Source organism: Dromaius novaehollandiae, chromosome 2 (assembly GCF_036370855.1).
Source record: "Dromaius novaehollandiae isolate bDroNov1 chromosome 2, bDroNov1.hap1, whole genome shotgun sequence".
Lineage (NCBI taxonomy): Eukaryota > Metazoa > Chordata > Aves > Casuariiformes > Dromaiidae > Dromaius > Dromaius novaehollandiae.
The window spans coordinates 122,965,888-122,979,714 of NC_088099.1; the positions used below are offsets into that span (position 1 = coordinate 122,965,888).

Genomic DNA, 13,827 nt, shown 5'->3' on the forward strand with positions numbered 1-13,827 from the left:
CACTGTGGACACTAAAGGACATAGAACTCCAGAATGCAGGGAGGAAAGAAAAATACATGGCTATGGTCACAGCCATGTAATTTCTGATCTCTGTGAAAATAGAGGGTTCGCTAAAATCTTAAAAGCTTTTAGGGAAGGTTGTTACTAAATTAGTTTTCTATATATGCCTTCCAATATTTAACTGAAATTGCAGGGGTTCTAAAAAAACCCAAGGTATGACAGCTTATGGAATTGCTCGAGGTTTTTATGTCTGGGGGTATATATATACATATATATGCTTGTGTGTGTGTGCATGCGCACATGTGTGTGTGCATGAGTGTTTATAGATTTTGAATATTTTTATATGTATACATAAATATAAACATATAAATAAAATCCTTTAAGTTTTGATTGCAAGGTGACTGACAAACTGAAGTCTAAATATGTAGTCATGTCTCTAATGCATAATCTTTGACTTCTCAGATATTAAAATTGATCAACTGCATAAATACATAGTCAGGATTGCAAATACCCATATGCAGGAAGTAACAAACTGCAGCATGATCTGAAGTGAATTGAAAAGAGCGTTGAGAAAGTAGTCACAGAATATTAAAAAAGCAACTGAAACACTGTTAATGTAAAATGACAGAAGAAACAGAGGTAGTGAAGCTGCAGGACTGACCACATATATCAAATTTCAATACAGATTGAATACAAGACATGAAATTGTTTAAGAAATAGAGAAATCTTCTGTTTAAAAAGCAGTACAAACCATAAGTAAACTGTACACTTACGAGAAAATTAAGAAAGAAACTTTCCCCATGATATTTTGCTGCAAATGTTGTTTGTTTTCTTATCATCTGCTTAACTTTGTTAACAAACACAGCACAGGCTTACATAACCAAAACAGCTTTCTAATAAGCAAGACGAATTTTTCCCTTTTGACACAGATAGCCATGATTTGTTAAGATCAACCTCATTGCTACAAATATTGGGTCAAGTTAAAACACTGAAAATATTTAATATCTTTAAACTAGCAACATCTAAATATAGTCACTAAACTTAAGCCTTCCTTTTATATTATTCCTTTTTACATAAAGACTATGGTAGGAGGCTGTATTATTGGTTTCATCTTCTGTAGATATTATCACAGATTTCAAATATACTTTAAAAATGTTTCTGGGTCTTTAAGAAACAATATGAATAAAGCTAATTACTTACATATACATGTATTTGTCCAGCTTTGCTGCAAAATGACGTGGCATTTCTCCACATCCATAATAATTTCGGTCATTTTCAGGCAAGTGATCCACATCGTGAAATATTATGCAGTCCCAAACAACATCCTTCATAGCCTCTTTGAAGCCAATATTAAAGAGCATTGCACGATTAAAAGGTTGTGTACCTGTCTTCAAACACAAAACAATGGAGAATTTTTAAGAATCAAGAACAAAGAGAAACTACTCCAATAATATAAGAAATATATCATCCATCATACAAAAAAGCATTAAGAAAATGCCTGTTATTCCCCTTCCCAGAGCAATAGCTCTGGTTAGCACCAACTACATCACTTGCATTTTCTGATTTAAAAAGTTTATAAGGTCTGCTCTTGAACAAAACTTAACAGCACTTGCAACTTGCGGTACAAGTAATTCTGAAGTATCAAAATATGGGTGTTCTTGATCAATATAGCATGACATCATCAGTTAAAGAAATGCTGATACATATTGAATATGAAACATTAAGTTTCATTTCTTGTTAAAACAGACTATTTAAGAATTTCAGATGCTGTGCAAGTGCTTATAACTTGATTACATATTTATAGTTAACATCATACTAGAACATACTTCCAGTTTCCTAGAGATCTTAACAGTTTGATTCAAACTCTTTTTATTTCTAGTACAGGTTAAATCTCAACATTTCAATTTGGAACAATTAAGACCTCTTAAAGCTCAGAAAAAGCTATATTATTTACATGACCTTTTGATATATCAAATGCATGATACATGACAATTTTTTAATAGAATTTAGTAGACCATTTTCTTTATTTTCTGCGACTTCTGTGAGTCCATGAAAAATAAGACCAGTAATTTCTTTAAAGATCAGCTACCTACTTCGTATGGTCAACAATGGTCCTTAAGCTAACACTCTGAACTACTTCACACCTTGATTATGGCTTGCAGAAACCCCCTCACACACTTTTTTTTTTTAAAGCACTTTTTCCTCCATATTCATTTCTCTCTGTTTCTGAAGAGACTCCTAGCCAAGGTACTAGTGAGTAACTTTATATCATGGACATTTCCCTTACTTTTCACTTTTGTTAATCAGATAGCATATACTTTAAAGCTATTGTCTTTGACTGCATTTAAATGAGTATGTGTTGTAAAATGGCCATCTACAAACAACCATTTTCAATTTTTATGCACAAAACCTAATACTTTTTATCATGAAAAACTTATAAAGATAATAGATTTGACAGAGCAGCATTATCAGCTGTAAAATATCAACCTGTACTCAAAGAAAAGCAACGTGTCTCTGGCTATAGATTAATCTAGGGAAGGCAGGTGAACTTTCCTTTTCCACTCAATCAATTAGAACAGCAGAGTAACAATTTGTTAAATTTTGGATTCATCCAAATCTTGATGATAATGTCAAAACCCCTTTACTAAGGAATCTCAAAGAGTAACATATCAAGTAAATACTGTTACCTGTTCAACAACATAGAAGGCAAATTCCAGACGCTGATTCTGCAACATAGGTATCAGGTGTCGGAAAAAAATTGGAAGATGCTCGTGGCGATTCCGAAAAGGAATGAGGATTGCCACCTTCAGAAAGTTATATGTGTCAAGGTATTATATTAACATTTTTAAATTTTAATATTTCAATACAGATTAAGTCTTCTGCGGCTTACATAGACTTTTCAACTTTTTATTTAAATTAGCTTAATATTTTACAGCATTTTCATTCCCACTAGGAAAGCAGTTTGCAATTAAGCTCAAGCAATTAAAAAAAAAAAAAGGAATAATTTTGAAATGAAAGCTAAATAAAACTTTGTTTGCTTCTAAGAACACTTCAAGCAACCCAGACATAGGACAGAAGTTTATATCCACATGATAAAATAACGAAGTTCATGAACTTCTAAAAGTTCACAACAATCCAGTTCAAGTTTTTCTCTACGCTTTAATCTTTTCTTGAACACACTGAACAGCATATAATACATATACTATAATATACTATATACATGCACAATACATTGTAGTAAAAGACTGAGTGCTTGCAACTGTCAACTACTCTTGTATACATATAGAAAAAAATGAAAAAGAAACATTATCTCACCTTCCATCGTGGCTTACAGTCTTTTGGTTTCCAGTGTCCTCCTGGTTTAATGTCTAAATCTTTTGAAAACACTTCCTGAATTTCATCAAAACTAATTTCACTCATATTCACATTGATAAGGCCTCCTAAGTACAGGAAGATATGCTATATTTATTCATTTCAATTAAGACAACAGATCTAATTGTATAAGTTATATCATAGCTGAATAACATGAGGAATTTATTTATACTACCAACAGATAAAGAAGAGAATTTATAGCATTCCTCTTAATATTTAGCTTTTACAGAATGAATGTCAGTGTTTCCCCCATATAAATCTTGTAAGCAAAATACTAATCTCATTTCAGAGGACACAAAACAAGCAAAATAACTTGAACTCTGTACCTCTTCCAGAAAACTGAAAGTCACCTTTTATTTTAAGTATCATTCTTAATGATTTCACACCATCCGCACTATTGAATTGACAATCAAATTCTTACTATCTGCACCTTGACGCAAGGAGATGCACCATCACTATACTCAACCAGCTTCCTCAATTTAAATATTGAATAGCTACGTGCTGTTCATGAACAGCCTTTGCCTATTAATTCACCAACGTCTATGTCAGACCAACATATAGCAAGTGGCTGGATTTGAGAAGTATCACTCATAGCACCAATTAGCCCAATGGGAAAACCATTTGCAGATGCCTACCGATGAAAGAAAAAAATGCAGCAAGCTAACGAGTATAGACTATAATATGGTAGCAAAAAATTCAAATTATTGCTTATTGTGAGAAAATATTTCCAATTAGTTGACAGCTAAGAGCTCTGTATCATTTAGCTTAGGGATGTGCATGAACTTCAAAACTAGAAAAAGTGACTTATAGCAAATAGTCTACCCTGATAAGCAAAAGCAGAGGAAATCATGAAAACTGAGGGAGAAGTGCAGTCTAATACCCAGTAACCAAAAGCTCAAATTGCTCTTCAGCAACTATTATATTAGAATATCAAATAAAAATCTTGCAATAGCTATTTGACAGACTTCATAAAATATTCTACTTATTTTGTCTTAAAATTCATAAGTCTTTTAGAGAGTATTGGAATTTTAAAAACACAAAGAAATTGCACCCATTTTCTTCCCTACACCCATGTGTCCAAGAGAAAAATATTTTTTGGTTGCTTAATGATGTAACACTGAACTAACTTTCTAAATCTTTTGGAAAGGTCTAAATTTTTCGAGACTAACAATTGGTTTCAGAAGACAGCAGAAGACACTGCAAGAGCCATTTTAGGTCTGGATCGGATTAATAACATAGAACTTATTGTCAATATAAATGTAGAAGGTAATTTTGAAAAGGATCAAGAGCAACAAAATAAGGAAAAGATATTCTAAAAGCAGATTTAAACAACCCACATTTTCTTAGACGGAGCAGGAAAACTGGCAGCTCCAGAAAAAGACTTTATAAAAATATCCCAGAACAAGCTAATCCTACACAGAGTTAAAAAAAGAAGCATAATGATCATTGCAGTTTTATTTGAAACTCTTCAATAACCTGAAAATCAAAAAGAAATCATAGAAAATACAGAAATGAAGGCATACAACAAAAGACCAGCATATACAATATAAACATGTACCAAAAAAAAAAAACAAAAAAAAACACAGAATCAATTTAAACTACCAAAAGACAGAAAAGAAACAAACATCTTCTAGTCTCTTTATAGAATCTAACAGAAAAATAAAAATAAAAATAAATAAAGGCCAGTTACTACACCAGAAAAGGAAGCAAATGACACATGATGCAAAGGATTCAGATGCCTTGGTCTTCTGAGAAAAGTCTAGCTGTGACCAGATGCTAATTGAGTTTAAATGTAACAAAAAGATAGAAGCCAGGGCCAGGACTGGTTAAAGAATATTTAGATAAGGCAGATGCATCTAATTTGGTGGGGATGGTGAAATACCCTCCAGAGTGTTTAAAAATTAGCCATAGTAATCTCTGAAAGATTAGTACTATCAAAAGGACACAGGAAAAGGATCAATATAAATAACTACTTTTTTTTACCAGTTATTTCTGTAGTATGTAAATCCTAAGCACCTCTTTTCCTTTAAAAAAAAAAAAAGTTCTTCTGAAACAAATTGTTAAACAGGTTTTTTTTTTTAGTATTATAAAAGGATTTTTTTTTCAAAAATAGATTATATCAAACCACTTCATTTTTTTCTTTGATATGGTAATCAGTTTAGAATAGTAGAGGAAAAAATCTGCTGTGCTTTATAACTAACTTTTTGACACATCAGCACAACATTTTATTACATAATACAGAGAAAAATATGGTATGTATGTATGTAATAATCACAAGAAGGTGTAGAACTCATTGAAGAAGTTCTTAAAATCAATGACATTCCATTATCAGTTTGAGGGAGGCAGGAGAAGGCATCTCAAGCTTGGTCTGCAGTGGCCTTAGCATTTCCTACTTCCATTCACATCTAGCATGCTGCAATAAAAGACGGATTTGCAAATCTATGCAATCTGCAAGAAAGAAAAAGCTGAGGAAGCAGAAAGCAGTCTGAAAGACAGAATCAAAATCAAAATAATTTCAACAAATTGGAGATAGGTTTAGAAATCAATAAAGGGAAATAGAAAAAAAGAAAAATATGGACTGCTAGTTAAGGAGAAATGAAGCATACACACAAAATGGGAGCTACCTGGCTATGCTGCAGTATACAGAAAGAGATTTTGAGGGTTTATAATAGCTCACACATTAATATGAGACAACAACATGCAATGCAATTGCACGAAAATGGCAAGTATCATTCTGGAATACATCAGCAGGTGTTCTATGGAAGACAGAGAATGTGATTACTGGCTTAGTTTGTTTCCTTAATGCTACCAGGCTTTGCTTTAGGTGATCATGGTTCTTTAAAAGGAAATCATTACATTCACAATACAAAATCAAGAATGACAACAGGTTTAGAAACAAGGTACTTAAACCCAGTTCTTTGAACCTGTCTAATCTACACTGACAAAGATGCAAGTCTTCTCCCAGACAGAAGAATTCAGTATATAGATAGTAACCAACTGTTCTCCAAACCTAATGGAGAAAGGCAAGCAGAAATCAGACTAACTTGTGGAAAAAAAGTAAACACAGGCTGAAAATTAGGATTAACTTAACTATTAGATGGTACACCAGCATACACAACATTTGGAGACAGTAGAACTTCCTCCTCCGGAAGATTTTCTTTCTTTTTTTTTCTTTTTCTTTCTTTTTTTTTTTAATACTAGTAAATTAATATCTATTAGAAATGGTCTAGGTATTTTTAACCCCAGTGTACTAAGGTGATCTATATATTCCTTATAGATCATTATATAGAGATTAAAATAAGGTCATAACCACACTGTAGCTACTTACTATTTGGCCTGAGACAGTTTTCTATATAAGTAAGCTCATGAGCAACACCGATTCATACTTTTAGCTATATGGCTGTATCCTTATAGTGAAAGGGACAAAGTTTAGAATGTGGAGGTGTTAAAACGAAACACAGGTAATAAGCAAGGCTGCTATTATGCTGTTCACTGGATGAACATTTTTGTTGAGATTAAAAAAGTTGTAATGGGAACTTTTTTCCCCCCGATCAGAACCATAGGGGTAAAACCCCCCAATTCTATTAGAGTTGATGCCAGCTTTGGTTTTCCTATTAATTTAACTAACTTTCAGATTTAGATATTGCTAAGACAACATGAAAAATTACTTCACATACTTCATATCAAATGTTTAACAAACATGATCACTAAGTACCTAATCTATTTGGAAAATTATCTTTTTCAAGTCTATATTTTATATTAAATTTTATATTCTACTAGATCAGATACTTCCATCATCAAAGCAAACAGTTGTTCTCTAAATCCTATCCAACTCAAGAAAAATGAACTTTTCCATTGCTAAAAACAGTAGCACAGAATCTGTAGAAGCATTCAGTTATGACAAATTGTTTTAAAATGAAAATATGAGCTTTTGGCTTACATTATATATACATATTTTACAACTTCCAAAACAATCTCCAGCTGACTTCTACATAGGGAGGTACTTCAAATATAAAGTTTGTGTGAATTCCAAATTTTGTAAGAATCTCTTCTCTGAAAAGCATGACAACCAACATTAAATCTGAAGAGCGTACTTAATAGCAATTCGCTTATCTGAAGCACAGTTTAAAAATTAAAAATTATAAACAAAATACCCCCCTCCTCCCCAAGTGAGAAAGAAATACTGGAATCAAATTCTGCATTTTCTGTGGTGAAGTCTTAACACTCGGTGTTTTAAAAAGGATAATGAACTAAATATTATTATATTTTGGAAATACAGTAGTAATTAAGTGAGCCACTGGAGAAAACAGAATTGCTTATTATCAGTGCTATTTCAGTGAATTAACATCACTATATAAAACCACGTAGTAATGTCAATTAAAATACACTCCTACTACTGATTGAGTAAGGCAAAATTCAATTGGAAAGCATTCTTCCTACGTTGATATAGAGATGATTTCTAGCACAGGCATCAGTCCTCAAAAAAACTAAAATAATTTCTTCTTTGTAGCTACTGACTTGTTAAACCTATCTTCTCTACCTGCTGATCAGATTTGTAAAATACATGTTTTTCTTTTAAGAAAAAAGGTCAGCACTTCGGTGACATGCTTGGCTGTCAGCAACATCACTTGGTATGATATGGATTTGAATTAATATATTAAATAATTACTTGCATACTTGCTCATGTTGAATGACAGCCCACAGTTTAAGTCAGGTGTTTGCCTAAAAGACAAGGTAAGATTTCTGAAAGGTGTCCCAAATATCTTTAGAAACTATTCCAAATTTTCTCCTGTATAAAGCAGTAGATTAGTTGTTTGGTTTTAAATATGACAACTAAAAATGAACATTTTAATATAACAGATATACCAGATACTAATTAACAATCACTTCTGGCAACATATTTGCACTTATTTACAGAGAGTTGTTGATTCTCCTTCTCTAGTTGGGACATTCTGACACATTGAAATGTCTCACATAAATGAGACATTTCAATTTAACTAATTAGCTTTGAGATCTATACTAATGCTGCTATTAGAACTTCCCTCAAAAATATAATATGAAGTCTGTATATAAAACATCTGCAAGAACTCAATTCCATGCATTACTGACCTAAGTTATGATTTCTTCCAAATACAGGACACAAAAAACATTTTCACTTAATTACCCCTCGCAACCTACAGCAACTCAGACAATGTAACAACGATTCCTCACAGAGAAGAAAAAAATCTTGAGAAAAAGTAAATGAACTCACATGTCAATAGTGGTTCCTAAAGAACAACACTGTTTTATCCAAGGAGCAGCAATTTTATAAAGCTTCAACATAAAAATCTCCCCCAAAACAAATAATAAGTTGTGAAGGACAAGGTAGAGCAATCAACACCAGGAGCCACTTTTCTCTTCCTTTTTATGTGCAAATCCACAGCCTCCTAACACCTCCTGGTCTTGCAGGTTTGCTTTCTCTACAAGCTTGAGGAGTGCAAACAAACGCCCAGGGCTTTGTCTGAACCTAGTTATCTTTCCTGGGGAAGGCAGAACAATGACAAGCTTGCAAGACAGGGGAATTTACATGAAATTTCAAAGTTCTTAACAAGAACTATATTTTTTCCTCATTTTTAAGAATTTTCACAAAAATACACTCTGTAGTCTACAGAAACTGAAGGTAGAATAGTCACACCAACTGTCTTTTGGCCACTTTATTAAATCAGGTTAAGATCACTGAATTACATCAAGAACCTCTTTCTATCTCCATTTGTGTAACTGTTTTAATGGCACAACACCTGCTTATAATAGACGATCCGCTTACACTGTGATACTGCAACTTACGAAAGCTGTAATACTACTGGCTTTAAAAATAGCACCCTTTTGTTTTGTTTTGTTGCATAAGTACTTAATTCAGTTCCATAATTCAGCATGAAACTCCTTAACAGGTAAGTATCTTCAAAGAAAAGAATTAAAAGTTTAGATTTTAGGCATACGGTTGCATAAGAATTAGGGTTACATAATCAAATTTTATTTAATAGCTTGGGATCTGAAACATCTAGGTTTGAAAACTTAACTTTACCTTCTCCTGAAATCAACAACTTTTCACTTTCTCATGAAAGTACTGCAGAGCTTTAGAACTTTCTTACAACCATCAATTCTCCCTTCACTACAGGATCTTGTTCAGCTTCTTTTATGTTGTAACTATGATTACCTAAAGATGTATGATGATTTGAAAACTAGTTTCTGTCTCACGAATCTTTGTATTAGCAAAAATATTTCCAAAAAGAAATTGTTAATTTTTCCTCAAAATATGCAATTCATAACAGGTATTTTTTATACAGGTACTGTAATCCTATGTATTATTAAAAGCATTTAGTATCATCTAATTTGTAAAAAATAAAGTTATTTGAAAATAAAATGTTAGGAATCACTAGATGATTAGCAAAGGCGTCAAGAGGTTTAATAATACAAGAGTTATAGAATTCTGCTAAGCGCTATTGTCCAGTTTCAAATGTTATTTATTCATTACTTTCTGCTACACATTTCCACTGGTTTACAATTACATTTCATACAAAGTAATCACATTTTAATTTAAATGCAATCCAATTTACTAGATAAACACTAAGGTCAGTTTAAGACTTACTCATGTAAGGCAGCTTTTCTGGACAAGCCTGGTAAGGAGAGTAAGTGAAGTTTTCTGGAAGATACATTGTTGTTTGAGCAAGACAGTCACTAGAATTGTTTCCTTCAGGATAATCTTAAAAAGAAGAATAGATTTTTGTAAAAACTTAAGGTATCCACTGATTTCTGTAATATCATCATGCAGGTGACTGCATAAACTGTTTAAATAACAAATTCCTAACAACATATTTAAAAAAATACAACACTAAAATAATAATAATTAAATTCAGATATCTTTGTTACAGCTATGACAAATTTATTTTTCCTACTAAAGTTCCAAAGTAAACTGATAAACAGTAACTATTTTGCCTTCTCTCCAGTTACAGAGAAGTAGGACTTGGGTCTAGATTTTCATAATCAGAATATGCCATTAAGATTTTCTTTCATAAAGCTGTTTCAAAAATAAAATTAAAAATGAAATATTCTTACCTGTGCCATTCAGTGTAGTATTTTTGTTAGTGTACAATCTGATCATGTGTCCTATTGTTTTTACATTTTCTCTCAACATTATACCACGAGCTTGCACCATAAAGAGATACGTGTTTGCTGATAAAACAAAAAGCAAATTTTGAATTGAAGTATTTTGAATTAATTTAACATCCATTTATAGTGTATTCAATATTTATTACTATGTCTGAATTCATGGCTAGTGAACTACAATTCCTTCCAAGACAAAGATCCACAAAGAGTGAAATCTTTTATCAACAGATATTAAAAACAAAACATAAGAATCAAATGGATTCACAGTCACAGGTCTATACAAAAAGAAAAAAAAATAGAAAACATCAACATACACTTAATATAACACACTTTCCTTTCTCTCTACCCTACAAAAAGTAACTAACTTGCATTGCTAGGAATCCATTCAATTTACCAATAAATAGGTTTTCATATGCAGACACACATCCACCAAGCTCTTTCTCATATATGCATTTACATACACAACATATACATAAGACAAAAACGTCTAGTAATTTTTTAGATCCAGACCATTGTCCCCCTTTTTACTCATTAGCAGACAATTGTCAGTCAAAGTGTACTGCTATTCATTCACTCCCAGAAGCCGTTTCATTATATAATTACCACATATCACTGGCAATGTGAAAGTATTATTGTTTGATAATTATATATGAAATATTTATTATAGGCATCAAGGGTGAGTAAATCAACACACTGAGCAATTAAGCAACACACTAATGGCAACAGCACCAAATATTCCTGTATCTCAGCCCTGCACTCAAAGCCCTAAATCAAATCAAATCAAATCTCAATATAATCTCTTGTCCTAAAAAAGAAGGAAAAAAGGAAGTTGGAAAAGGTGCATTTACATCTGAATAAGCAGATGACAATCTGTGGCTCACAAGACTTGAAAAATAATGCAAAAGGACAAAATCTCTTTGCAGAACAGTCTCTATCCAGGGTAGCAAATAGGATCAAAGGGATCATCTGTCATTTCATGTATGTCAAGCACCCATTTATCCGTGAGGTATTTGTCTCCCTGTAACTAGTAACCAACACCTACCAAAAAAACTCTAAGACAGCGGACGTTAAGAACCAAATGCACCATAAAGACAATAGCTGTCCTAAACAGATTAAGAAACAATGGAAATTTATATCAGGAACTAAAAACTCCACTTCTACTATCTCTATCAGATGTCCCAGCGTCAATGGCAAGACACAAATACCTCTGGATCAGTCCATGTCTTCTCATATGCCAATACAGAAGACGAACTACAGAGAACTATTTATAAGGACAGATGCATTTCCAGAGGAAAATATGGTTACCAATTACACCACATTATCAAACAATACTACTGACACCTACAGAGATCCATATACCAACACAATCTTTTAAGGAATAATACTTGTAATGTTATTTTTATTTATTCATTTTTAAGAACAGATAGAGAGTTCTGCTTCCCCTCAAAGACTGCTTTACCAGCAGCGAGAGATATTATCACTTAAAAGGCAGAGTCAGAATGTATCACATGCTGTGCATGGGGCATAACTCATCTGTCTCAAAATCCCATGTCACTTTAAAAAAAAGACATCTCGCCTTTAGCTTGAGGCTTCAGCTAATGATATGATGGAGGCACGCAAACAAGAATGATTCTTACCAGGCTCCAAGACAACTCTGAAGCAGCAAACACTCAACGTTCCTTACAGAAAACTTGCACAAGGACTCCTTAAAATTTTAACCCAATTCACTATTAAATAGTACTTTGGGGTTCTAATTATTTTCTTACATTGGTACTCTTCTATCCAAATTCTGTGTTTTTAGGGGATCTGTACTGAACATTTTGGGAAAAATCTGTAGAATTCTTGAGGTCATATATGAAGATACTTACTCATGAAACCTTACCCTTTAGGAAACAACACAAAAGTAAATAGATCTGTTACTCCAAAGACAATTATTTACCACTAAACAAACAATTTTAAAATTCAAAGCTTCCCTGAAAGTAAAAATAAGTGGGGTTTGGCCTTTCAAACAGGACAGAATTTTCCTAATTAACAAAAAATGACTTTTTTCAAAATTTGATAGATCTCAAATAGGTAGCTTCCTTTCTCTTTTCCCCACATATTATTGTATAGCCGTCTTCTTGAATATCTTCCTATTCCAAGACTAAAAAAACATGGTTTTGTTTTTTCGTTTTTTTTAAATCAGTTTAGTGAACACTGATTTCAGAACTCTTCACTTCGGAGATATGCTCTGAAAGGCTGCGTGCTATCTTCTCCTTTTAATGAGATACCAAAAGTCAAAATCGTTTCAGTTTTTAAGACTGCAGAATGGTTTACAGAGACATAACATTAAATTAGATACTTCAGGGTATACCACACTTTGTTCTTTGCACAGGTTAAACTTGAATTAGATTATGTCCAGATCTATATCACTTGCTATTAAGATATGACCTCTTTTTTGTGAGCCACTTTTTATTGCAACAAGGAAACTATTTATTAGTAAGACATCATTTTGGCAACAGGGGGGAAAAAATCCTAGAAGCTATATATGAACTTGTGGAAGAGGCAAGAATGTTAAAGACATTGAAAATTCTTCTGAGTTCTTCCTTTAGAAAAGTTCATACCCAGGATTCTTACACAAAGTCGAACTACTTTTTCTCCACAGGAGTTACTCTGCATCCTTACACATTTCTAGACAATGAAAAGCAGATTATGATTTTAGAAGAGAATAATTATTTTCAGGCACCTATGACCCCTATGCATGGCCAAGTGACTACTGTGCAAACGTACTACGCTGTGTCAAAATCATTAAGAGCTCTTTTAAATGCATGTTAGATTCGATACTATGGATCTCCAGAGATCTATGCTTAGACGTGTATCAGCCCATAAATCATTTCCTCATTCTATTCTTTCTCCCTTTTCATCAACACTGCAAGTCCCTATCTCCAAACTTCTTAAAAAGAATATCATCTTTCTTAACAAGCAAGCTCACTGCTTTTTCATCTATTTACATGTTCACCAGCCTTGGGAATTTTTCTGGCTGCTACCAAACTACATTGATTACAAACACTAGAGCTGTTAAACAACAGCCAGGTGTTATGTATTAGACACGCCCAAGTCAATCATTATGGAAACTGAGCAGTCAGTGAGGATGTTCTCCAGCATTGTCCCCAGTGTGGCTGAGAGGAAAAATTTATTCCAGAAGTCAGTGTAAGCAATATATACAAATCTACTCTTAACACATTGTTGTGGTAGTCTTAGGAACCTGATACAGTACACAACTAAGACTTTGACACAAGTACACGAGAAAGTCAAGAGGACCACATAGTTGTC

At 32.9% G+C, this 13,827-nt stretch overlaps 1 protein-coding gene across 1 annotated transcript in view; it reads right to left on the reverse strand.

The window, feature by feature from the left end:
- Positions 1-13,827, reverse strand: part of B4GALT6 (beta-1,4-galactosyltransferase 6) — a 29,277-nt gene that overhangs the window by 4,570 nt on the left and 10,880 nt on the right. The window contains exons 2-6 of the mRNA XM_064507355.1: positions 10,465-10,581; positions 9,998-10,111; positions 3,316-3,440; positions 2,688-2,804; positions 1,201-1,388 (exon numbers count right to left, since the gene is read on the reverse strand). Coding sequence (XP_064363425.1) covers positions 1,201-1,388; positions 2,688-2,804; positions 3,316-3,440; positions 9,998-10,111; positions 10,465-10,581 — 661 coding nt within the window. The remainder of the gene's footprint in view (positions 1-1,200; positions 1,389-2,687; positions 2,805-3,315; positions 3,441-9,997; positions 10,112-10,464; positions 10,582-13,827) is intronic.